Source organism: Chanodichthys erythropterus, chromosome 4 (assembly GCF_024489055.1).
Source record: "Chanodichthys erythropterus isolate Z2021 chromosome 4, ASM2448905v1, whole genome shotgun sequence".
In the NCBI taxonomy this organism is placed as follows: domain Eukaryota; kingdom Metazoa; phylum Chordata; class Actinopteri; order Cypriniformes; family Xenocyprididae; genus Chanodichthys; species Chanodichthys erythropterus.
In genome coordinates this window covers 30,445,676-30,473,651 of record NC_090224.1, presented here as the reverse complement: position 1 = coordinate 30,473,651, position 27,976 = coordinate 30,445,676, and the positions used below count along the sequence as shown (strand labels likewise).

The 27,976-nt window shown below is 37.4% G+C and overlaps 1 protein-coding gene across 2 annotated transcripts; it reads left to right on the top strand.

Annotated features, from left to right (window-relative positions):
- Positions 1-822: 822 nt before the first annotated feature.
- dse (dermatan sulfate epimerase) lies at positions 823-25,175 on the top strand. 2 transcript variants are annotated; one of them, XM_067384724.1, is made up of 6 exons: positions 823-943; positions 3,796-4,263; positions 9,090-9,343; positions 19,298-19,537; positions 20,746-20,953; positions 22,586-25,175. In XM_067384724.1, exons 2-6 carry the CDS (start codon positions 3,842-3,844, stop codon positions 24,315-24,317), a joined length of 2,856 nt encoding a protein of 951 aa, XP_067240825.1. In that variant the 5' UTR covers positions 823-943; positions 3,796-3,841; the 3' UTR covers positions 24,318-25,175. The 2 variants fall into 2 exon arrangements, with proteins under 2 accessions (XP_067240825.1, XP_067240826.1); XM_067384725.1 differs by lacking the exons at positions 19,298-19,537; positions 20,746-20,953; positions 22,586-25,175 and adding an exon at positions 13,541-16,893.
- The last annotated feature ends 2,801 nt before the right edge of the window (positions 25,176-27,976 follow it).

Here is a 27,976-nt window from a genome sequence, read left to right as displayed (position 1 = left end):
CGGGGCGTTATGAATCAGCGTGTCGAATCATGATTCAGACCGCGTGTTAAACTGCTGAAATCACATGACTTTGGCACTCCGAATCACTGATTCAACATGCTGATTCATAATGCTCCGAAGCTTGCTGCAGTCTTTTGAAATCAGCCATCACTATATAAGTCGTTATTTTATTTCTTTCTTTCTTTTCTTTCTTTTTTTTTTGGCGCACCAAAAATGTTCTTGTCGCTTTATAATATTAATATTGAACAGCTGTACTCACATGAACTGATTTAAATTTGTTTTTAGTACCTTTATGGATCTTGAGAGAGGAAATGCCATTGCTCCCTATGCAGGCCTCACTGAGCCATCGGATTTCAACAAAAATATCTTAATTTGTGCTCCAAAGATAAACAAAGGTTTTACGGGTGTGGAATGACATGAGGGTGAGTAATAAATGACATTATTTTCATTTTTGGGTGAACTAACCCTTAAAATTAAAATATATATATATATAAAAGGAACAGTCTTATGTCCTGTGGTTATACCTTTTATTTATTTATTTTACCTAAACTAGTTCATTTTATATGGTCATGTGTCAAATAGAATTTAAGAACAACTATATTTATTACAAAATACAATTGTTTGCAAGGTTGTATAAATACTTTGTAATATAAGTGTGTGGATATATAGTGCATTATACAGGCTGCAGCGAAAGTGTTACTGAAAAGAGAGAAAAGAACCACGGGGGGAAATGAATACATTTCCCCTCCCTCTCCTCCAAACCGCACCTCCTCCAGCAGATGTGACGTTAGTTTGGTGACTTTCTTACTGCGCAGCTGATTGCGGTTCTGCGCATCTATTGACGACAAACAGTTTGAGGCCAACGGATGCTTTTCATCAGGCATGAGACCCAAGATTTCGGCGTTTTTTGGGAAGTTTAAGAAAACGCAAGTGGATCTGAGAGGTAACAGAATTCATAATGACTTCCATTACGATTTGATAGAAGTTTTGATTGTGTTTTACTTTAAAGAGCGGTTTGGAATCCTGATTATGAGAATCCACCAGTGAACCCACACGCGAAGTCAGAAAAAGTTAAATATTTTTGTTTTGCTTGTTATTAGTAGACTAATATACTATATGTACATTTGTTAAATGTGCTTTATTTAAATCTAGTTTAGTTTTTAAGCGCCTTAATGTTTTCATAGAGCTTCAGTTTAGGATTATTGTGCGATCAGTCAGTGACTTGCAGTCATTGGGGGAAAAAAATGATTGGAGGTTATAATTCACAATATACAAAACAACCTTCTATTATCTGTAGAACATAATTGGATACCTCTATATCTGATAGCTTTTGTTTTCTATATTGTAGATTTAGAAGACTATTAAAAATGTATAATGTTTCTCTATAAGAGTCGAACTGGATTGAAACAAGACTGTTCTCTACATCTTTGAATATGTGTGTGTGTGTGTGTGTGTGTGTGTGTGCTCAGATCCTTTACGCACAGCTTATGCAAGCATTAGTTGTTTGACCATGTGTTTAGCAGGAATGCAGAGGTTGAGGGGTCAAGGACTACTGCTGTGACTTGCCCTGCGTGGTTTCACCTTTCATAAGAAGTTATATGAAATCCATGAGCATAGTGCTAACTGAAAGGAAATTATGCATTCTTGATACCACAGAATTTGTGATTAGATCACTGATATATTGAACAACAGGATGGCAGGATAATATTTTGAGTGAAGGGTGATTTTGTCTGGTGTGTCTGTGTTTTAAGACAAGGGTAATAGATACCGGCTGCGCTGGACACATGTCTAGACACCCCATAAAACAGGACCAGCTAATTTTCCATTTGACCAACGGCGTGTTAGTCAGTCTGGAGGAGGAGCAGAGAGCTCACATTCCGGCTTTTGAAAAGATGCAGTTGTAGTTCGCTAAATATTAGTGAGTTCTCAGTGTTCTCAGGCACAACAGGCTTTAAAGCAGCTAATCAAAACAAATAAATAGTAAGCATTCTCTGGGACTAAATGGCTGTTGGTTGAAGGTCCTGCTTATCAATCAGTTTCATGAACGTTAATTTACTTTCCCCTTTCTCAGCTGGTATGCCAAGCCAGCTATACGTAAGCCATTCGTAGGTTGACTTCCTCAAAAGTGTAAACACTGTGGCTTTGTTTGTCCAAGCCAAGGAGATCTGTGATTCCTGGAGAAAGCTATTAGTTTGCATTCCCATACATCTGCTAGGCTATTGACAATTGCTAGGCTAACGAATGACCCTGTCTGGTTTTCTTCTTCTTCTTCTTCTGTCCATTTACATTATAAAAAGCATGCAAGACTAATTAATCTGGAACCACAAGAAAATTGCATCATGTTAAACATTAGAATGTGCACAGTCCTAAGTTCCCTTGACAAAAGGCCAATAGGATTTTTCCATTGGCTTTTGGATTATTGCAGAAAATAAGCTCAGTGGCCAGCAAAAGTTTATGAATCATACACATTGTGTTCAACAAAATAATCTTCACACATGAACACAACATTTATTCATTCTGAAGCTGAAATACAATCACCAGAAGTAAAAGTTAAAGTTAGGTTATAATGAACTAGATCACGGTTGCATGACTTAAACATCACCACCACTAACCTTCCAACAAATCTTTTAGTCTTTATTTAAAATCTACAAGTTGAAAAGTTTTAGTTAGAATGGTTAAAGTAAAGTTTTGTGTGATGGTGTTTAATGTCCCAGACAACCTCTGTAGTCCATTTTACTTATTAGCAAGCACCTGCTAACTCGTTTCCAGGATTTAGGACTCAATCCTGCAGGACTCTATGGAGAAAGATGTAGAAGATTCTTATATTATATTCGACCGCTCCAGGTGCGTTGGCGCTCCCGCCATCTTGGAACGGTCAGTGTGTCATCACTCACAGTAAGAATAAATGATGCCACAACATTGCACAGCTTCTGGTTGTGAAGCCACTGAGATTTGACTTTGGTATGGTAACTTTTTAATGTCATGTTAGCTAACACCATCTTATTGTATTGGGTTAGTATAGCAAAATTATCTGCTGAAGTTTTTTGCAGATATTATATACTGTGTCTAACTACAGTTGCAGACACACAGTCAACTCACCTTCGAGTGTTCACTTACCGGCTTTGACTGTTCCAATATCATGGATAACTGGCGTATCGCCACTAATGAAATATATATATATATATATATATATATATATATATATATATATATATATATATATATATATATATATATATATATATATATATATATATATATATATATATATATATATATATATATATATATATATATAGCAGGGTTTGGACCATACTTGTAACCAATAACTTGATAACCAGCCAATCCTGGAGCCCTTCATTTGAGCATTTCAACCAAACCAACATCATTGATTAAATTTGATGGCATGAGTTTTGTCTGACTGACCAATGCATGGAAGGTTGTAGAAGAGTGTTCTGCAAAGCGGTTAAGGAACAGCAGTGGTTTACATTTGCTCAGACTCTACTCAAACACTACTCAATTATCATACAGACATGTTGACCTTTTTAAAGTTTTGACTAAGTGTGTTTTTGAGACATTACACACTAAGTTTTTGCTGAATGTAGGGAGCTTTCAGGCATGAGGGGTTTCCTTGAGCTTTTTGAAAAAAACAGTATAGTGAACTTTAGTCTCTGTTTCAAAAAAGTGCACAAACCCAGAGAGATCAGCCCTACAGCTGGGTCTGATTACAGCAGGCATTCAGATCCTGTAGTGTAACGCAGGGAAAATAACGTCTCTCTCTTTCTGTCTCCTCAGCTGAGAGGGAGCAAAGGGATGTGGTCTCTCACTCTTTGATGCCAGAATGAGAACTTACACCCGTGGTGCACCAACAGTGTTCTTTATAAGTGCACTGTGGATTCTGGCATCCCCAGCACTGGCTGAAGTGGACCCCAGTGGAGGCATTCCGTTCCTTGGAGGGAACTACGAGGGAACTCACCCCATGCTGTACTTCGGCCAGGCAGAGGTTGAGGAGCTGCAGCGGGCAGCAGTGGGGACGCACAGGGCTTTGGCCCGACAGATCCGGGAGGCTGGGGAAGCCATACTGGAGCGACCAGAGGATTATCTGCCCCCTTGGAATCCTGCCGAGTTTAGTGCCCGCTGGAACGAAGTCTATGGGAACAACTTAGGCCTGCTTTCTATGTTCTGCCTGCTGTACCCACACCGTGCCGGTGCACTGGATGTAGCCAAGGAATACATGGAGCGCATGGCTGTGCAGCCCAATTGGTAAAATAATGTGTGTCTGAGCTTGTGTGTTTAGTGCTTCTTAAGGCCCCGATATACTGGCAAGTTTGAAAATCCTGAGCAGCAGAATACTGTTAGCAAACATCCCAACGTCACCCACAGGGCTGGGAGTGGCATTTAGATGAATATGTAAATATGTCCTGCATGCTTTCCTCTCAATAACAAAATAAACATGCAGTTAAGAAAAGCATTGATTATAACAATGTTTGCATCAGCTCTACAGTTTGGCACTTCAGTCAAGTCAAGACGCATCAAGTTTATTTATGTAACACTTTATACAATAGATTGCTTTAAAACAAGTAGGCTTGAATCCTGTTCGGAGTTGTGCAAGTACAGTAGGACCGGTTACATTAGTGCTGTGAGTCGTGACACGGATGGGTGTGAGAATTGGCGGTTAGTGTAACAGAGGCCAGCAAGTAGCTATGCAGATAAACCTCTTTATCATTCTCGTTATAGCATTCTCACTTTCCATGTCATTTGACGCTGGTTCAAATCCCATTTGGAGCGATTCGAGTATGACCAGCGACACCTGCAAGGTGCTTTGATATAAATTAATCTTGTAATTTAGCTAAAACATTCATTAGACCTTTTTAGTAAAGGCTGAGCAGTAATATGATCCTAAGCAACAACTGATGGGTTTTGTGAGGTATTTATTAACAGTTTTGTGAGCCTTGTCTCTTCATCGGCATTCGCAACACAACCCAGAATACGCGGGTTCACACACACTTCACTTTGCTGTATTTTTTCTGAATCTTACACTGTAAAAAATATTGTTGCTATTAGCTATCACAACTTAAAATTTAGCATTAGAATTCCCTTAGATTTAACCTGAAAAACTCAAATATTCAAGTTTTCAGTTAAGAAAGAAAGAAAAGTTGTGAATCCAAGCATTGTAATTTGTCCTCTGCATTTAGTAGTGTTCACTACTTTTAATATTTGTGCTCTAACTTGAATGGAGTAGTGAACACAAACACATCGCAAACCGTGGACACACACACACACCCGGAGCAGTGGATAGCCATTTTTGCTGTGGTGCCAGGGGAGAAATTGGGGGTTTGGTGCCTTGCTCAAGGACACCTCAGTAATTTCCTGCTGGTATTGACAATCAAACCGCAACCTTTGGGTTACCAGTCTGACTCTCTAAACATTAGGCCACAACTGCCCAGTTAAGTTGTCAGATAAGACTTACTTTTTTAAGTCAAAACAACATTTTTTAAAGTATAAAAGCCACAAAACACCAATTTAGATTTTACTGGATTTTGATAATTATCATTATTATTGTTATTAATATGCATAAACATAAAAAGCATATTGAATTTCTTAGAACTTAAGACAAAAGGTTCCAGACGTTTATGTTCTTAGAAAACCAGATAAAAAACGGAGTTGTTATTATCTTCATTTAATGTTGATGAATCCTGATTGTTCTAAATGAGAGAGTGTATGTCTGTGATTTTGAATGAATAAAAAATACACCAAACCTCTTCTATATAGCCATTTGTCACTTTCTACAAATGCATCCTTACATTTAGATTTATACATTTGGCAAATGCTTGCAAATTGCATTGCATTCTCACATTTTTCCTTATGCTCTATAAAGATGCACTCTTTCCTAAAGAGCATGTGTGGCAAGATCTTCAAGTAACGCCAATTGTGCTATTCTTAAAACCAGATGAAACACAATAAACACCTTTTTATATTGGCCTACACTTGGTTGTATGCTTTTTTGTTCAGAAACTATCCCACATCCAGCTGTAGCACAAATCATATTTATCGCTCTGCAATAGGTATGACATATTGTAGAGTCACTTAGGGCCACAATTTCTTATATTATTATTATTACTATAATTACATGTCAGTTTAACACATTCCATGCTTCTAAGGTCATAAGGATTCTCTTTTCCAAAACATGTGGTTTGAGTTTACATGTAGAAAAAAGCTTATGTGAATTTCTTGATGAATCAGGATTGCTGCGTGAAAACGTTTGCGCACAGGTTTTCACTGTGTGTTCCTGTCACTGTATCTTTAATCTTGATCATTTTGATAATACTTGCTTCTTTTTAACCACATTCCTTCCTGTGCAATATCTCCAAAATGTTGACACAGCCAAACCTGCCTCTGACGCTACTACCACAAAAGCCTCTAATGCAGTGAGTGACAGTTAGACCTGTCTCTGATGTGTCTAAACTTGTATTTGATGCATCTTGTGCTCTTGCATTGCCTCTGATATCGCTTGCTTTGTGTCACTGCTTTATTAAGATCAGTCTGTTCCTATATGTTGGCCAAAAAATAACTGCAGATTTTGACCTGGACTTATATTCAGGAGAAAAATATCTAAATAGGACAGTTCTAAAGTTTGATGCTAAAAGTCAAATTAAAATGCAGGGCTTCAGAGCTCTATGTAAAGAAGCTAAGAGAAACTTTCCATCAGGAGTAAACTTATTTTTTAGTTGTTCAAGCCCTTGTAATAATCCTCTGAAAGCTTAGACACGTAGCCCATCAAATTTATCAAAAGCTTAATTATTTCTATCCCCACAATATCTAGTTTCAGTGTATTCAATAATTAAAAAATATAAAAAAAAACTTATATATTTAACTTTTTTGCTGAACTATGAATCATACTGACCCAGATTCCACTGTCATCATTTAATTCCACCACATTCTTTCTTATTTGGAAATTGTGTAGCCACCTTGCATAACAAGAATTGCATAAAGGCTCTAACTAGGTTACAATACATCTCCAGCTGTCTTAATAATTTAGCTAAGACAAAGTCTTCACACTTGTGAATATTTATGACATTTATTCTTAATTATAAGTTAACTCCAGTCCTTGGGCATGTGACTATCTTGAGTCACAGAAACGAGTGAGTCATTGAATCATTCATTCGCCCGATTTGTTCATAAACATAACAGCCTTTATGTCTATAATGTAGGATGATTCTGTGGAATGATTCATGAGCTCTTGAGCAGAGCTCCCTTAGTGGCTACTGAAGCAGAGTCATGTTCCTTCATTCAGGGAACCAGAGTTATTTGCACAACACAGAAATTTAAGTTCTCTGTTGCTCTGTTGTGTTTGTGAGTCCAAATATTCAAAGTGCAAGTTTTTCCTCACCTACTCCAGTGTGTTCTCAGAGTGAGTGCTGATGTTTCTGTTTAAGTTGCTGTGGATGGTTGGTTGGGGTTAACTGCTGCGGTTCTGCACTCTCATTTACACTGCCGCCAGCATGTAGTGGCCAACCAGGACCAGCCTAACACAAACCTCCAACTTCTGGAACTCATAATGTTGTCGTTATTATTACGCACACTCCAGATTGTAGGTATACAGTAGCTGTAGCACTGATTCAGATCTACAGCATTCACTGCTCTTTCATAGCTGTCAAAGTGAAAATCTGTTACATTTTTGCTACTAGCAGACACTTTCTTTCCAAAGCAACTTAATAGTTCTCAAATTGCATTACTGTAAACATGTGAAACTTGCAGGCCATGCAAGTCTATAACGAATTCCAATTGAAATGCAATTCACTTGTGTCCTAAATGCTCCTAAACGGATGAAAAAATGTACTGTAGTGTGGACATTGTTTATCTACTATTTATTAATCTAAATCAGCTCTTTTTAAAATCATTATTGCCTATTAAAAGTTCTTTCTTTCTTTCGTTCTTTCTTTCGTTCTTTCTTTCGTTCTTTCGTTCTTTCTTTCGTTCTTTCTTTCTTTCTTTCTTTCTTTCTTTCTTTCTTTCTTTCTTTCTTTCTTTCTTTCTTTCTTTCTTTCTTTCTTTCTTTCTTTCTTTCTTTCTTTCTTTCTTTCACACAACTGCTAATTGATCCAAAGTGCTGTACAATACAGGTAGAATAAAATGAATAAAAGACAACAAAACATTGAAACACAACATAAAAATACAATTAACAAGGCTAGATAAAAGCTATTGACATGAGATGATTTTTAAGCGGCATTTAAATACAGGCAGAGAAGGCGCAGCTCTAATAGAAGCTGGTAATTTGTTCCATAGACTAGGACCAGCAACAGCGAAGGCTCGATCACCTCTGCAATGGAACCTAGATCTAGGAACAGTGAGGAGACCAAGATTACTAGATCTTAATGACCTATTTGGTTAGAGATTGTAGAGATTGCCTCGGAGAGATATGGTGGGTCTTGATTGTGCAAGGATTTGTAAACAAAAGTTAAAATTTTAAAACTAATTCTAAATTTAACTGGTAACCAGTTTAGTGAAATAAGAATGGGTGAGATGTGGTCGAAAGATTGCATCCAAAAGATTGCAATGGTATCATAGATATTACAGTATTTGCATTTTAAGCCGAATTTCATGTCTGTTATCATGTTTGGTAAAATGTAAAATATATTTCATATATTAATACATTTAAATACTTAATCATCTTACAATTTGTTCTATTTTTATTAAATTATTTGTTTTGTAATTTAATTCATATTTTATTTTGTCCAGTTTATTTGACAAAAACTTAAATTCTAAATTCATTTAACAGTCAGAGAGAGAGTTTCTATACAGCCAGAAATGACAGAGCTTCTGATAAATGTTTAAATAATCTTTTTTGGTCAGTTCACATAAAAAAAAAATTGGTAGTTTCTATGAATGTTAAAATTCCTACTGTCAATATAAATCTCTGTTTAGTTAGCATAATTGAGCAGTTTTCCTCTCTACAATTGCTGTTCTTTTAAGCTCTCTAAGAAACAGAAACATTTTGCTAGCTAAGCAAATACTGTTTCTGTGGTTGCTAGGAGATGTTGTGTAAGAATATGTGTTTCGAAGTTTTAAAGACAGCTGTTTTGTTTCAGGATGGTGAAAGATGCACCGTGGGATGAGGTTCCAATAGCTCACTCTCTGGTTGGCTTCGCTACAGCATATGACTTCCTATATGAGTACCTTAGTAAAGTTCAGCAGGAGCGTTTCCTGCAGGTGATTGGGAACGCTTCACGCTACATGTATGAGAAATCGTACCACCGTGGCTGGGGATTTCAGTACCTCCACAACCACCAACCCACCAATTGTGTTGCTCTTTTGACTGGCAGTCTTGTGGTCATGAACCAAGGTAAGTCTAATATTTCTTTAGTGGTGTATGTCCAGACAGTGTGAATTCATTTGCATGGGTTTATGTGTGACATTCTATCAAATTGCATCCGACAAAATTATTAACAAATTTTGCTTAAGTCATGTTGTAAATAATTTTTTTAGGCTGGTCCAGTTATTGCACATGCAAGTTCTAAAGTAAACGTGAAACTGAAAGATAGGACTTCCGTTCCTACAACTGCTAAATTGAGCGTTACGATTTCTTCTATTAATTTTTCTGTGAATGGTCTGTTCTGTCTCGTTTATATTTTCTCTGGCTCTATGGACAGCATCTGTGACATGGACTGAGTCCAAAAGCTTCAAAACGGTGCCTTCGGAGAATGCATTCCGATGTAGGAAGAGATCAGGGCATGTCCAAATCAAATGTTAGCTTAATTTCCTGTCTCCTGAGATACATTCATCTGATCGATTTTTGAAGGCAGCATACAGTAGATGTATCGTTCGCTGGCTTTGATATCCCACAATAGTTTGCATTCCATTTCATAACAATTGAGCTAAAAAACAAAGATGGTGTTTGAAAGTTGCAGTTGGTGGTTTAAATGTATGTTTTTTGACCAGCGTTTTCCATCTTTGATGTCATTTCTTGTAAGAAATTAGTATTGTAGTAATTTATTATTCACCAAAGCTTTCTCTCGTTTGTTGTAGATCAGTAGTAAGTGTGAAATGGAAATCGCGTTTAACTTTACTACAGTATTGTAACATGTTTCTGAATGAATCAGCGATTGAACGAAAAAAAAAACAGGACAGGACTTGATTTTATCCATTGGTTGTGGATTGGATCGTGAAAAGTAAGCAGTGTGGGATTGAATACATCATAAACAAGTTATGGCATTTTAATTAAAGATTCCAAAGTGTGTGTATATAGATACTTATATATATATATATATATTTACCGATCAAGCATAACATTATGACCACTGACAGGTGAAGTGAATGACACTGATTATCTCTTCATCACGGCACCTGTTAGTATATATTAGGCAGCAAGTTAACTTTTGATGTGTTAGAAGCAGGAAAAATGGGCAAGCATAAGGATTTGAGCGAGTTTGACAAGGGCCAAATTGTGATTGCTAGACAACTGGGTCAGAGCATCTCCAAAACTGCATCTCTTTTGGGGTATTCCTGGTCCAAGGAAGGAACAGTGGTGAACCGGCGTCAGGGTCATGGGCAGCCAAGACTCAGTGATGCATGTGGGGAGCGAAGGCTGGCCCAACAGATGAGCTACTGTAGTTCAAATTGCTCAAGAAGTTAATTCTGGTTCTGATAAAAAGGTGTCAGAATACACAGTGCATCAGTTTGTTGCATATGGGGCTGCATAGCCGCAGACCAGTCAGGGTGCCCATGCTGACCCCTGTCCACTGCTGAAAGCGTCAACAGTGGGCAACTGAGCATCAGAACTGGACCACGGAGCAATGAAAGAAGGTGGCCTGGTCTGATGATCACGTGGATGACTGGGTGTTTGCGTCTCTTACCTGGGGAACATATGGCACCAGGATGCACTGTAGGAAGAAGGCAAGGCAACAGAGGCAGTGTGATGCTTTGGGCAATGTTGTGCTGGGAAACCTTGGGTCCTACCATCCATGTGGATGTTTCTTTGACACATACCACCTACCCAAGCATTGTTGCAGACCATGTACACCCTTTCATGGAAACAGTATTCCCTGGTGTCTATGGCCTCTTTCAGCAGGATAATGTGCCCTGCCACAAACCAAAAATGGTTCAGGAATGGTTTGAGGAGCACAACAAGAAGTTTGAGGTGTTGACTTGGCCTCCAAATTCAATCGTGCATCTGTGGGATGTGCTGAACAAAAAATTCCAATCCACGGAGGCCCCACCTCGCAACTTACATGACTTAAAGGATCTGCTACTAGCATCTTGGTGCCAGATACCACAGAGCACCTTCAGGGGTCTAGTGGAGTCCATGTCTCGATGGGTCAGGGCTGTTTTGGCAGCAAAAGGGGGACCAACACAATATTAGGAAGGTGGTCATAATGTTATGCCTGATCAGTGTGTATATAAAGGGTAACTATGAGACTGTGATAGAATCACTAACCAACTTTTTAATTATAAACTCATGACATTGTTGTAAAACTTGCCATTTGCACGTCACACACAAGGATCCTTGGAAAGGGAAACAGAAATATCTGTAAAGTACATATGGAGTAGACTCCACCCACAGGAATTCAGGGGTGAATGACATAACACATAACCAGAAGTTCACAAAAACTAAAATGCTCAAATAACAAATTTTTAATTTTAACAAAAATATGAATGTCTTGCCCCATAGTTGCATTATAGTAAGCCTGTTTGATTTATAAACTCAAGGCAAGTCAAAATGTTCTGTAATAATTGACAACATGCCTCGGATGATGTTGATAGACCTTTTATTGAACCTGGAAAATTCCTGTAACAGCATGTCTTAAATTAGAGTGTTTCATTTTAATACCAAGTGAAACTGAAATTCTCAGTTTGTTTCAGAACTGTTCTCTGAATCTGTGGACTTTGTTACTCCCAAGTATACTGACATATGGTTTTTGGAGAAAGTTCAGTTTTCTGCCACACACACACATTTTGAAGAAGGAAGGGTCTGCCTCCTCACTCAGCATTCCTGCCTGGAATTTAAGGCTGCTCAGGGTCATTCTGCAGAGCTGAACTTAAGCCTTCGTAATTATTTCTCCAGTGAAGCAGTTCACCACATGACTCCAGTATTTCAGAACAGATATTTTCCCCTCACTCTCTTGCTCTTTTGTGTTTCTCTGTGTCTTTATTCCTCCCCTGCAGCTATTCATAACATAATCTGTAGTTTTTGGCCCTGAAAGTATGTCCTGCCGTTCTTTTGCCTTTTTGAAACAGCTTCTCTCATATCTGTCCAAATATCTGGAGGTTCTTTTTGCCCCGCACTTCCCAGCATTCCCAGCCCAAGCTGCTCAATTTCATAGCAGAAGATTCTGTATAAAATAACATCATTGATACAGAGTAAATGATGTGGGTTTGTGGAGATCAGCATGGATGAAGGAACACCGTCTTAAAGGGTTAGTTCAGCCCAAAATTAAAATTCTTTAAGCATTCACCCTCAAACCTATTAGACTTCCTTTTGTCCGTTGAAAGTCCATGCAACAAAAAATTTGATGCATCAGAAAGTACAAATAGACATCGGTAAAAAGTATGGATTACTTTTACAAATGTATTTTTGTACCTTTTATGCATCAAAGGAAAAAACAAAATAAAAGTTTGGGGGGGGGGGGGGGTAATATTATTATTATTTGCCATTTAAACTTCACTTGGCTCTTTTTGATGACTGCCTGGTTATGCAATTTCACACTTTTGGACATCAAAATCTTCAGTCAGATCTTCAGTCAATCAAAAACGGCCCACATCACACTCTTTTGGTCTTCCTTCACTTCATCTGTAGCTATTCATATAAAATACGAGGCTATGATTTTGGCCATAAAGACTACCACTAGAACAACACTCTCCTGCCTCGCCACACTCCTAAGCATCTGTTTTCTACCACTGTCTGATGGTTCCATCACAACAAGGTATAAAGTCTCTTTCCAGAATGCTCTTTCACGAACGAGCTTCCAACCTTAACCTGATACTGAGGCCATTAAAGCTTTCAAGAAGACACCTTTGAGATTACTTTTGAGAATGAGATGACTTGAGCTTGAGTTTTCATTAAATGGGTAATATGAAGGAGAGGGAAGTGACCTTTGTGAAAAAGTAGTGTACTTCAATTGTACACTTGTGAACTTTAAATCTTAAAAGTTTATTTTTAAAAAAAAAAAAAACTGTATTTTCAAATAGTATAGTATTAATGAAATAAAAGGCCAAATAAGTGTACTAAAAGAGAGCACACTTTCATGACTGTTTCTTAACACACTAAAGGAAACTTTTAAAAAGTGCACTTTGTAATAATGTCAAATTAAAAGTTTTAAAGTACATTTTAAACAATTAATTTAATATCTTTTGCTTCAAGTACATGCTTCATCTTTGTCTTATGCTTCAAGTACACTTATTTTGATGCTGACTAACATACTAGAGCACATTTAAGTACTTGATTTTAATTTTACAGTACTGTAGTGCTTTGTTCGATATTACATTTAAAACTGCAGTCTGCGATTTTTCTTCTTTGTCGCCATCTCTTGTTTAAAACCTGCAGTTGCAGTCATATGTGGAACAGTTATCTGTACGTGCGCGGATGAGTCTAATGCTTGCTGTCAGTCACTGCACTGGTGTGGATACTGAACTTCAGAATCACAGATTCAACGTCTTGAAAGTATGACCAATTTTATTTTTATTTTCACTGGAAAATATCATCTGAACAAGTAAGTAACATGTCTGCCACTTTTGTTCTGACCAACTGAAGAAAAAAGCATTAGGCCTACAATAAATCACGCTGCCAATAGTGATTAAATCTAACGATCGCTTAGCTCTGATCACGCCAAACCGTGCAAATTATATATTATATAGTTATATTTTTCTCTAATTGTTAATGTTAACAACATCAGCATTGCATGACTATGTGTATATTAGCCTTACCTGTAGATTTCAATTTCTGTAGCCACTCCACAGTCCAAAGTCTTTTGCTTTTTGGCTATGGCTGAATCTCCAGTTGTCACTGATGACTGTCATTTGGATCTTTCTGGGTTACAATCCACCATTAAAATAAGTTTAATTATTTAAGCTGCTGTTTGAAAAGGCTATAAATGATCCGCTACAAGCAGCGTCCTCACGTGATAAAACTGACTATAGCCTGAATGGGACTCCTTCCTTTCTGTTTACGGACGTGACGTAATGACGCACAGAGGAACTGCTGCATGCTCAAATTTCCTGCGGAAATCCGCCATGTCACTCTTATTATAAAACATTATTACAAGCTTACCGCTGTGAATCGAGACAAGAAAATTAAATCGTTTTGAACACTGTAGTTATGTACTTGCTCAAAAATTGATTTTGGATCATTTTTAACCAAAAAAAGTTGCGGCTGCAGCTTTAAGTTAACAGTGGGTTAGAATTTAGAAACACTTGTTATTTAACGACATCAGTGGCCATTAATGGAACTGCAGCCAGCAACTTAATACTTGTGCTCGCACTTGTACAGACATAACGCACAAGAGACTGAAACTGATTCAAGCCCCAATATACTTACGGCAAAGTTTTTTTTCGTTCTTTGCTTAGAAGAAAATAAACAAACATATATACAGGTCCTTGAAAGTGCTTGAATTTATTTTGTGCAAGAAGTTTTCTGGAAAAAAATTATTCCCTCCGGTCCGCTAATGTGTTATTTTGCTAACACTTCGTGGCCTATGCATACTAGCTTGCTTGATTTACGTTAGTTACGCGCATTTACGCATTAGGTTAACTGTTTCCCGCGTGAGGTACTTTGTGTTGTACGTTGCCATGATGTTCACGCACGCTCGAAACTACTGCGATGGTACCTTAACGTTTCACAGACACACTGTGAAACATTGCAAAAATAGGCTGAAACCTCTGAAATGTGATGCCTGGAAAATGCAAGTTTCAAGATACGTGGCTCACCAAAGAAGATTACAAAGAATGGCTTGCCAGATCGAAAGGATCATCACTTGGCCAGGTGCAGAGACTGTTGTAAATCTATCAAAGTGGAATTAAACTAAATATTTTCAAGAAACATAAAACTGAATTAATCATTAACTGAATTCAAAAGTGAAATCAAAATGAACAAAGCAACAATCAATTTAAAAAGGAAATCCACCACAGAATACCTCAGGTATTGCGTTTGCTCTGTGTTACATATTTTAAGCTGAACTTGTGTTGGAATTTTTTTTATTTATTGTTAAATATTGTTATCCATTCATGGCCTTTGGTAATGTTCCATATTGGAATGTTTTATAATGTATTTGATCTGCACTAATGTTGTGATACGTTTTCTACAGAGCCCTGCACATGACATGCAAGAAAAAAATTTAATTGTGCACACAATTTAGTAAATCGAGAGAACGAATTAGTAAATCATGCACACGATTTAGCCTATATTTATTTATTTTTTCCTGCATGTCATGTCCGGGGCTCAGTAGTTTTCAGTCTTTACACTGAACCCAAGTATGTTCAGTCAATGACTGTATATTGTGTTCAATAAACAAAACACTTGATAATCTGTAGCCCAAATATTTTATTTAATGTACTGTTGAATTGCTTTTCTTGTTAAGATAATGTAAACCCATGAGGCAAGAACAACTTAAAAGCATATTTGTCACACTGTGGTTGCAGGGTAGGTATGAACAGGATCCAAATGCAGCAGTAACAGGTTTATTTAACTCAAGATCTTCTGAATACAGAGAACACAGGACAGAACAACCAACATAACGCAACGGATAACAGACCACTAGACAGAACAAAACTCAGGGCTTAAATAGACAGGGAATAATCAAGGAAACAAGACACAGTTGACAAGACTAACGAGGTAAATGGAGAACAGGTGACAGGAATGCAACCATCAAACACATTGGGAAACTGGGTCAAATAAACTGAAACACAGGCAAACAAGATCAGAAAACAATGATAGTTGAATACAAGGCTTAAACAAGACATGAACACAATGTCCTTCACATATAAATTAGTCCACAGGCTTTCATAGACAATCTTGGATGTCAGGGAAGGTCTCACACTATCTATAAATTTCAATATAAATGACAAAGTATATTTTACTTTACCATAAATGCTTGTCAGTATATTCAGCAGCGCACTTTATTCATATTTAAAAGACAATAGATTTATGAAATTACATATAAAGATGTGCTTAAGTTCTACTTGTATTTAATTGAAATCTAAATTATATATATATAAAATAAAATTTTATAAGATATATGTTTGTTAAAGCGAATTTCATTTTCATAAGGGAAGGAAACATGAAAAGGTGGCTTATTACAGAAATATTTCATCCAAAAATGAAAATTCTGTCCTAAACCTGGACATAGAAGATCAAGTCAAGTGCATTGTGCTGTGTGGCACAGCTGTGTACAGCTGTGGTTGTATACTGCATATTTTGTCAAATGTGCTCAGTACATAAACAGCAAAAATAGCATGAGTAGTGTGGTGGTCTGACTCTCCAAACATACCCGTTTTCAACCATGCCTTCATTGAGCTAAAAATTGGAGAACTAATATTGGAATGTTAGAGCAAACTATGTACTTCATTGTAAAATGTAATAGAAGAAGACTATTTGTAGTAGAAAAAAGACATTCAAAGCCATTCATGGCAACGACTGTCAATTTATAGAATGTTAAAAGCAAACACAACTGAATAAGTTATTTAAATGAAAACAAAAAAAATCAAAGCCTTTGTAGTATCAGTGTTTTTTTACTGTGAATGTTTGCTTGATATGGTGCAGTCAAATAGTACATCATTTGTGCTTTGATAACTCCAGCTTGTGTGCTGCTGGGTTTCTACAGTCTGAATCCAGGGTGATAACATGTTTGTGTAAATGTTGTTGTTAACTGAGTTTAAATCCTGTTTGATTGTAAATCTCTTTGTGTGTGTGTGTGTGTGTGTGAGAGAGGGGGGGATGGGGGTGTTTGAATAACTTGGATAGTTGTTTGTGGGTGGACCTAGTGTGTTCCAGGAAACCTGTGGTGTGGCGGTATTACTCAATAAACTGATGAGTTGTGGTCTAAATATTTATGTGGTTCTTCTCATACTCAGCCAGGCATGCAGAGGAGCTGGGGGTAAATTTGAAACATCTTCCTGAAATTAAGCTTTGCTGAGCACTTGAAAGGTGCTAAGAGTTTAGATCAACTTAGTACAGGAAGGTTTAGTGAGGTTTGCAAAGAGTCTTAGTGTCTTTTTTTTCTTCTGCTTCTCAGAGTTATAATTATAACTGTACAATTCGTAATTTATACCATCAAACACAACTCGATGAGGTTAAAGTGATGTGGTTTCTGAATGATCTCTCTATGCTAAAATGAGTTGGCTATCACAGCTAAGAACTGCTTTTTGCTGACACAAGCCCATTTACATGCACATAAGAAAACAACTTATTCCAGGGTTATTGCAGAAAGCGGCACTCTGTAAACAGGAGCACTGTTTTCCTTAATGCCATTTAAGGAATTAAATTGTCTAGTCCTGTTTTGAATGATGTTGTTTTCATTGTTGTTATATGGATAAACAAATATATTATGGGTGTTTTCGGGTCCGTTTTATGGTTTATTACCTCAGGTAAGTCACAGGAAAACATAATAAATTGTAATGCTAGAAAAAAAATTTGTGTTCCATTGCAACATGTGCTGTATATTCAAACTTTAAAAGGAAAATCACTGTAAAATTTCTTAAACTTTTAAAGGGTTAGTTCACCCAAAAATGAAAATTATGTCATTAATGACTCACCCTCATGTCGTTCCAAACCTGTAAGACCTCCGTTCATCTTCGGAACACAGTTTAAGATATTTTAGATTTAGTCCGAGAGCTTTCTGTCCCTCCATTGAAAATGTATGTACAGTAGACTGTCCATGTCCAGAAAGGTAATAAAAACATCATCAAAGTAGTCCATGTGACATCAGAGGGTCAGTTAGAATTTGTTGAAGCATCGAAAATACATTTTGATCCAAAAATAACAAAAACTACGACTTTATTCAGCATTGTCTTCTCTTCCGGAATCCTTTCCATTGAATTGAATTGAATCCTTTCATCTGTCGACGTTGGTAATGCACTTTTACGTCGCAGTGGTTGTTTTTGGCATCCGTGACATTTTGAAGCATCGAAAATACATTTTGGTCCAAAAATAACAAAAACTACGACTTTATTCAGCATTGTATTCTCTTCCAGGTCTGTTGTTAATTCGCATTCACAACGACTCTTCTTCTTTCCTGTTTTACGGCGGTTGGCATCCAGCTTTTTGGTGCATTACTGCCCCCTTCTGCTCCACGACTCCGCTGCTGACGTGTTATCTAGTGCACCAGAGCTTCGTTTACAGTCTGAGGGAAACGCACGCTGTATTCAAGCTATTCTACATTGTTTGTATTTTGGTATTGCTATATTTTTTAAAATGGTGTGTAAGTGTGCATGTCGCGGATGTCCTAATTGCCAAAAACAACCACGGCGACGTAAAAGTGCATTACCAACGCAGATGAAAGGATTCAATGGAATCAGTTCAATGGAATCAATTCAATAGAAAGGATTCCGGAAGAGAAGACAATGCTGAATAAAGTCGTAGTTTTTGTTATTTTTGGACCAAAATGTATTTTCGATGCTTCAACAAATTCTAACTGACCCTCTGATGTCACATGGACTACTTTGATGATGTTTTTATTACCTTTCTGAACATGGACAGTATACCGTACATACATTTTCAATGGAGGGACAGAAAGCTCTTGGACTAAACCTAAAATATCTTAAACTGTGTTCCGAAGATCAACGGAGATCTTACGGGTTTTGAACGACATGAGGATGAGTCATCAATGACATAATTTTCATTTTTGGGTGAACTAACCCTTTAAAGACAGAAGTCCTTTTTTTCTGAAGGTGCTTAACTTTCAGAAAATACTGATCGTCAACCTCAGAAGGTAAAAAGAAAAAAATATTGTATCAGCTGTTATACTTTACATTAATTTTATAAGATTTGTGTTTTTTCAGCCATGTTACTGATTTTGAACTTGGGGCTGGCTACTGGCCTGGCATGCATAATGCAGCTTCTTTTTTTTTGCTGATCTGTGTGAATGGGGATTTTTACAACGTTGTCATCTACACAAAAAAATGTAAATGGAAAAACTTTTTTTTGTAGATTTTAGTACATCGTTGACGTTTAAACACCCAAAGTGGTAGCCCATTTACAGTAATATAGTAGAAAGTAGATAGTAGATAGTAGTATATTCATGGAAACAGTCTTTTCATCACAACAAATTCTTCTCTTTGTAATATTTACTGTGTTCTTACTATGTTTCAGGATACCTTCAGGAAGCATACCTCTGGACAAAACAGGCTCTTGCCATTATGGAAAAGTCCATGGTGCTTCTCCAAGATGTGACTGATGGTTCTCTATATGAGGGTGTGGCCTATGGAACTTATACCACTCGTTCGCTCTTTCAATACATGCATTTGGTACAGAGGCACTTTGACATCGGCCACTTTAGTCATCCCTGGCTGCACAAACACTTCGCATTTCTCTATAGGACATTGTTGCCTGGTAAGGCTTTGATCTGCCTGGTTCTGTGATAGTATATTACAAGCACATTTAAAGGGTCATATTGTAAAAGATTTGTTTTATTTGGTTATAATTTTTCACCCTCTCATTGACCCATAGAATTATATGGGATGTTTTTTTGCTGCTGTTCTACCTTCCAATGAAATGTACAGTATAAAAACTCTTTCTGAAAAATAAGTAACAATGCTTACTTTATGTGGGCTGCGGCTTTGCTGTTGGGTCCAGTTTATTTTGTGCTGCCACATCTTTCAATAACAGCCTCTTTGTAAAGCCTGTTTTACATTCTGACAATTTCACAGCTTTGTTTCAAAAAAGCCATCTTCAGGTTTAAAAGTTACAGTATGTTTCTGTATACGTTTTAAAATTTGTCAGGACATGACCCCCTTTAAAGATTTTAGTAGCTAACAATTGTGGTAATAAATAAAGTGCTTTGCCCATGCCAGTCAAAGCAATAAACTCCTTTTACACATGATTTGCGTGCTATCACCTTAAAACCATGAAGCGGTAACCTGGCCAAAACCAAACCAAAGCTCAGACTATGAACTGTAACTGCAACAATAGCTCTTTGTGCACATCAAAGGACTAATAGCCGTCAAGCTGTTTGTGTGTGTCTACAGACAAGTCAGGTTTGGACAATTTGCATCCTCCTGCCAAAAGCCATTTTATTGTAGCGGAAAACCTTAAGCAAAACATTAGGAGACGGAGAAGGTTAGCAGTCACAATACACCCTCTCAGTTGTTCCATTCTGCGAATCCACACAGATGCAGTACTGTCAGGACTATATGGCCTCTTCTTAGTTGTTTTTGTGTTTATATCAATGTAGCAAAGGTTTTTGGTTTTCTCTGGAAACTAAAACAAACTGGTGAAAATACCAACATCTAACTCTCATTAGTTAAACGCTGCCCTCTAAAGACAGTGCTTACTGCTGTCGTTCTTTTACACACAAGTGATTCATTCTGGCTAAATATTTTCTAGTGGTTGCTAGGTTTAATATCCCTTTTCACAGTAAACTGCTGTTCTTCCTTTAATCTTCACCCAAACTCATTAATTAAAAAGTGTTTACTTCTGCAGCAGTCAAAGAGCCTTCTACTTATTGTGCAGTTTGTAGTGATCAGTATGAACAAATACTTGTGATTTTGGTTGACCTTTAGGCTTTAAATGCTTCATTATATTATTTTCTGCTCCTGCAGGTTTTCAGAGAACCGTTGCAATCGCAGATTCCAACTATAACTGGTTCTATGGGCCAGAAAGTCAGTTGGTGTTTTTGGATCGGTACGTCATGCGAAATGGCAGCGGGAATTGGCTGGCTGAGGTAATCAGACAGAATCGTGTTCTGGAGGGACCAGGACAGGCAGGGAAGGGTCAGCGTTGGTGCACACTGCACACTGAGTTCCTCTGGTAAGACTTCATGTGTTCCTCAGCAGGGAACTTTTTTGCAAACATTTCGCTATATTTTACTTTTGAATACTGTGTATTAAATCCTCAAAGAGGATTAAAGGGATAGTTCACTGAAAATTGAAAATTTCATGTTTATCTGCTTACCCCCAGGGCATCCAAGATGTAGGTGACATTGTTTCTTCAGTAGAACACAAATGATGATTTTTAACTCTAACCATTGCGGTCTGTCAGTCTTATAAATGCATGTCAATGGGAATTCCATCTATAAGAGTCAAAAAAACATGCACAGACAAATCCAAATTAAACCCTGCAGCTTGTGGCGACACATTGATGTCCTAAGACACGAAACGATCGGTTTGTATGAGAAACCGAACAGTATTTATATATTTTTTTACCTCTAATACACCACTATGGCCAACTGCCATGCGCATCTCATATGTCTATGAGTGCGAGAGATCACTTCTGGCATCAGAGTGCATTTAGACCTCACACAACGGAGGCGCATCGTGCAAAAAAAACAACAACCTAATATTAATTTAATGAAGCTGAGTTTAAAAATATCAATAAAATTTTTCCTTTGGTTTATTTTTTCCCCACAAAATTAGAATTTAATTTAGAATTAAAATTAGATTGTGTCTAAATTGTGTATGTATATATCAGCTTAGTTATGGTTTTAATGACAAAAAGTATTCAAAATGTATCATTTAAAATGTCTGCAAAGGGGTGTTCATGTACTCCATATAATGTAAAAAACTTAACATAAACAGTTTATAAGTTTATAATGTTTTTTTTTTTTTTTTTTCACAACATTTTTTAATTTTCTGTCACTACAAGCTGTTTACATGGACATTTTTTGTTTGAATCGGAATGAAATCATTAGGAGACAACGATCACATGAAGCTTTGTGCCATGCTGTTTATGTTTATCAAGCAGTAAAAATGCCCCTTCCCATGCTGGGACGATATTATCTTACAGAATTTCAAAGGCCATGAGTGGAATGAGAATTTTAGATTGACATGAAAGTCATTTATCGTACTATATTAAACAACAACAGCTCATTTTGCGCATCATATGTAATTACACCATTTTTTCATCATTGCATATGCGCAGAACTTTCCAGTTTCAGTTTTCAATTCGGTCCCATTTCAAAAATTTAATCGAATTTGGCCAATTGATTCCGATTGACGTGGTTTCATGGGACTTTTTTATTCCAACTGATTATTAGGGTCCATGTAAACGCATCTACTGTTTGGATGTAGCAGAAAACATCTGGGTCATGTTTACTTTTTCTTTTGTCAGGCATAAAATAATGTTGTACATGTGAAAATCAGCTGAGAATTTAATAAATAGTTGTAACCTGGCTCAGAGGAAAATAGGAATCATGTTGTTGTGGCAGTTTTCTTGTGACTGAGGGATAAGACTTTTTCACCTTATAATTGAAAAAAAAAAAAGTTATAAATTTCACAAATAATCACAAGTTATTTTGTGAGAAAGCATGACATGCTAGAGCAAAACAGGCAGTGTTTTTGGAATTAGCACCACAAAATTAGTAAGAAACAAATATTGAATTTTACTACAACTTTGTGTATTATAGTTTAACTACAACTACAATGTGTTTATTTCACTGTATAGGTATGACGCCAGTCTGCAACCCACCCCACCTCCTGATTATGGTACATCCCATCTGCATTATTTCGAAGACTGGGGAGTGGTGACCTATGGAAGTGCCCTACCTGCTGGGAGAAACCACACATTTCTGTCCTTTAAGTCGGGGAAGCTTGGTGGACGTGCTATTTTTGACATTGTTCACCAAAACAAATACAAAGACTGGATCAAAGGGTGGCGAAACTTTAATGCGGGCCATGAGCACCCTGACCAGAACTCCTTTACATTTGCTCCAAATGGAGTCCCGTTTATCACAGAGGCATTGTACGGTCCCAAATACACCTCTCTCAACAATGCTGTCATGTTTGGGCCTGCTGTGTCTGAGAGCTGCTTTGCACCATGGGAAGGCCAAGTTACTGAGGCTTGTAACTCAAAATGGCTTAAGTATAAGCACGGTCAAGCAGCAGACTGCCAAGGTCAGGTGGAGGCGGCTCTGGAGCAGCAGGGCATGGTGTTTATTCGTGGGGAGGGTCATGCAGCTTACAACCCTGAGCTGAAGATCAAGAATTTTCAGAGGAACTTGCTTCTACTTCATCCTCAGCTGCTTCTGGTGGTGGACCACATTCAGCTGCATTTAGGCAGCCCGACGCACAGCATGAGCGCTTTTTTCCACAACACAGACCTGCCCTTCCAGAAAACCCAAGTCGATGGAGTTCACGGTGCTCTGATCAGACACGGAAATGAAACATCCAAGATGTTCTGGTTGGATGATACGGGCAGCAGTGAAAAGGCAATAGTGGGATATAGGAGCTACCCCCGTGGATACCCCTATAATGGTTCAAACTATGTAAATGTGACTATGCCACTGAGGCACCCCATCAGCAGAGTGGCATACATCTTCTTCGGATCTGGAGTGGATGTACAGAGTTTCAGCGTGCATGGAGACTCAGAAAGACTAGATATCTATCTGGCCACCAGGGATCAGACCTACAACATCTATCTGCTCACAGATGAGGTTCCCACCAAACCGATGGCCATGGTATTGGTGGACCAAAAGAAAGTGGTGTTTGAAAGGACAACAGGGGTAAATGAGCATCCCTTGGAGGAAGTAGAGGAATATGTTAATGTTGTGGAGGACAATCTTCAGCATGTCAAACCAGTCTTCCAACAGCTGGAAAGGCACATCCTTTCACGGGTTCTTAACACGGACAGTTTCCACAAAACTGCTGAGCGTCTCCTGAAGTCCTCAGACAAGAGGAAGACACCAGGGACTATTGAGAAGATGTTTTCCCTTTCTAAGAAGCAGGGGAAGGGGAAGGGAGGCAAGAAGACAAGCCTTTCCGACAGCCTTCCAGACATCTTTGCTCAGATTGAGGCAAGTGAGAAGAAGGAGAGGCAGCGGACAATGAAGCGAGTCTATGAGGAGCTTCCAGAGGAGGCAGATGGTGACTCAAGGGCATTCATTGATTACAGTGATTTACGAAAGGGCAGAAAAGTGGGATTTGTAAAGGGGCGGAAATTCAAAGAAGTACGCGTGGGGGCTACGGCAGAGAGTGATGATGTGTTTAACACCACCTCATACATTCGCCTTTTCCTCATTTTAAATATAGCCACTTTCTTTGTCCTTCTGGCCGTGCTGTTGACACGCTTCCAGAGGGCGCAGAGTTTGCACATGCAGCGATGCCTCTACTGTGTCCTCCTCATAGACAGCTTCATCCTGCTCTGTCTATACTCCTCCTGCTCTCAAACGCAGTGCTGACATCTATTCTGTGGGACATTCAGCCTGGCGCAATACACCAGCTTTTCGCACAAGTGTTGATGCCAATACTTTGGAGGAATATCCCTATTTGCAGCAGCAGTGCATCTAAATGAGGCATCATCAGTATGGTACATGGCTCCTTCTCATAGGCACAGTCATATCATCACTATGAGATAGAAGTGAGAAGTATGTCTACTCCACCATGCAGTGCTGCTGCAGTTCATTTAGCACAACTCTCAATACTGAGCCAGTATTAGCAAACAGATGTTGCGAAGTTTGCCATCCCACCTCAAATCAAAAGCTTTTGTGGAGCTTTAAAATAGTTTACAGGAACTTTGTCTTGAAGTATGGAGCCCTGCACATGAAATAAGGGGGGGATTTGGATATCCTGAATTGGTTCCGATGACTTAATTCATTTCCTCAATTTAGTTAAATCGTGGCCACATTGTTATAGTTCATTCTGTTGTTTTAGTTAAATCATAGCCAGTATTTTAAAAAAACTGAGGGTATTATTTAGTACAATATTGCCACAATTTAACTAAAATGAGAGAATAAATTAGTTCAACTGAAACAAGGGAACAAATGAACAAATCATGGCCACAAATCAGTAATTCATGGGAACGAATTCTTAATTTGTGGCCAGGATATTTGTTTTATCTTTTGCATGTCATGTGCGGGGCTCAGTATTGAAGTGGGACTCTAAATGGCTACCCACTATTATTCCGATTCACTGCAAGCTATGCACATTTGGGAACAACATGGACAATCATAATATGTGTAAAATGTATATATGTTAAAGCAAAGTATATTTTTGGGTGTTGTTTTATACTCTTCCTAATTAAAAGGCAACTACAGAAACACGATGTGTATTTTGGTTACTGGTGTTTTCGTTATATTTACATCTAAAAATATATATAGAAGGCATAGGATATAAGCATTATGAACTGCGAGAGGCATTAAACTTTCTTCATAAGTTGAATACGGAAGGCGATCTGGCGGAAGCTAGATATTTTACTCTATAACTTGTTAAATATAGGTATTTTTCTTACACAAGCACATCGCTTTGCTACAGAAGGTCTTTATTAACGCCCAGGAGCTGCGTGGAGTACGTTTTGCTTTGGATGGATGCACTTTCTTGATCGATCTTGATCATTCACTGCCATTACAAAGCTCGGATGTGTCAGGGTATTTATTAATATAACTCCAATTGTGTTAATCTGAAAGAAGACATTCATATAAACCTTGTCTTGAGAGTGAGTAAAGCTTGGGGTAATTTTCATTTTAAAGCGAACTAATCCTTTAAACCTAGTCCTACCCATAACTTACCCCTAAAATCAGAGGGAAATGATAAGTGAATAACACTGATGTTGAAGCACCTAACCCTGTTTTGTAAGCCTAAACGTGACATAAACTGTAAACTCGTCCCTCAAATCTGATTGGTTAATTGGAATGTTGTTCCAGGATCAATAAAGATGCACAAAGTTGCACTTGGTGAAATCACCATTATCTAAATCACCATTATCACCGTTCACCATTATCCAATATACTGTATATCAGCCATCGCAGCTTTATAATAAAAATAATAAAAGCTCACCTTTATTATTAATCAAGGTGACTGACTTGACTATTAGATGAAAATCAGATCCCTCCATCTGTTTATTTCCCATCATGAATTTCATGACACAATACTGTTCTTTGAACCAATGCTTTTTTTTTCTTTTTTCTTAAAGAAAAAAATGACCTTGCGCTAATTTTTAAAGTGTGTGATATAATTGTTTTAAATGTGATACACACACACATAAAAATACACCAAAGAAGAGGCTATTGTTTATTGACAAATTAAAAATGGTAAGATTTTACAAAAGGACAGTAAGATAAAGTACTGTGTGTGTGTGTGTGTGTGTGTGTGTGTGTGTGTGTGTGTGTGTGTGTGTGTGTGTGTGTGTGTGTGTGTGTGTGTGTGTGTGTGTGTGTGTGTGTGTGTGTGTGTGTGTGTGTGTGTGTGTGTGTGTGTGTGTGTGTGTGTGTGTGCTTTTGTTTATATTACATTGTGGGGACCAAATGTCCCCATGATGTAATATAAACCTGAGTTCACCTACATCGTGGGGACCAGCCAGCGGTCCCCACAATGTAAATGGGTTTATAAATCATATAGAATGAGTTTTTGTGAAAAAGTAAAAGTTTGCACAGTTTCCTGTGAGGGTTAGGTTTAGGGGTAGGGGCAGGGTAGGGGGATAGAATGTACAGTTTGTTCAGTGTAAAATTTATTGAAGTCTATGGAAAGTCCCCACAATTCACAAAAACAAACATGTGTGTGTGTGTGTGTGTGTGTGTGTGTCACATTTAAAACAATAATTTAACATCTAAAAAAATATCTTAGGACTTTAACACACTGGTTTCTTTCATCACACCACACCTGGCAAGAGACATTTCACAGAGTTGTGTCTTCAACCATTATGTTTTCATTTCATTTTACACACTTTATTTAAAATAATCAACTAAAAAAAAAGAAAAGAAAAAGCATGTATAGTGCTCTACAGTATGTTTGAAGAAATTCATTGTCATTATGCTTATGTTAACAAATCTTCTGTAATCCAAAGTCAGTCTTTAGATATTGTAGCTATTTAGATACTGATACATAGTATTGCCAGTTTTAGGTTGTGTTGAGAAATGTCTATAAGAGGTCACTGATTATACACTTGTAAAGATACAAGTGGACGCACTAAACTGAAAATACAGTTGAGGCACAAGAACAAGGACGAGTGCATTATGCCAATGCAATGCAGCACAAAGTAAGGAAATTATTCTTTTAGATTATCAAAGTAAAAATAACACAGTTTACTTTATTTTTGGTACCACACTTTACAATAAGGTCCCATTAGTTAGTATAGTATTTTACACTATTTATTCATCTTTGTTAACATTAATTAATAAACATACAACTGTTCATTGTTAGTTCATGTCAGCTCAGGTTCATTCAATAATATTAACAGATACAAATTGATATTAATAATGTATTAGTAAATGTTGGAATTAAAATGAACTTAGATTAATAAATGCTTATTTTCACTGTTAGTTCATGTTAATGTTGTTAACTAATGTCAACATATGAAATCTTATAATAAAGTTTTTCCCTTTTTTGTATCATTTGCTTCACTGAAACCATGATCTTGAATTTAAAATGAACTTAATTTAAAGAAGGTGTTTTAAGCTAGCAATGTGCAATAATGATTTGACCACAAGATAAATTAATGTCCAGTCATTTAAAGGGATTTGGTGACCCCTATGGGTCCACAGCGTTACTGCACGTTTTTTGCCAAATAATTTTTGGCAATATTTAAACCATTTGAAACATATAGAAGTATGCCTATATGACACTGTTCATCTGTAATGATTGCTTAAATGGCTTTGCAGGTTTTCAGAATCATAACAAAGTAAATACATGCCCTTGGCTCGTCCCGCAAAGAGCTGAAAACTCCAGTGCTCTTTGTTTGCAAATATGCCTTTTTATAGAAGTTACATGTATTTTATTTAGGCCTAAGTGCATTATGAATGTAGGCATATTATCTCCTAAATATCTCTGTATATAATGGTATGGACACTAGCTAAAGAATCACTTTACAGTAATTTGATTTAAAATGTTTTTGTTTGAGGTGTGA

Bases quoted from the DNA above. Each gene is read 5' to 3' on its own strand.
- dse (XM_067384724.1), top strand. From the start codon at position 3,842: ATGAGAACTTACACCCGTGGTGCACCAACAGTGTTCTTTATAAGTGCA. The intron at 19,538-20,745 runs GTAAGGCTTTGA...CTGCTCCTGCAG, and splicing joins CTATAGGACATTGTTGCCTG to GTTTTCAGAGAACCGTTGCA. The intron at 20,954-22,585 runs GTAAGACTTCAT...TTCACTGTATAG, and splicing joins CTGCACACTGAGTTCCTCTG to GTATGACGCCAGTCTGCAAC.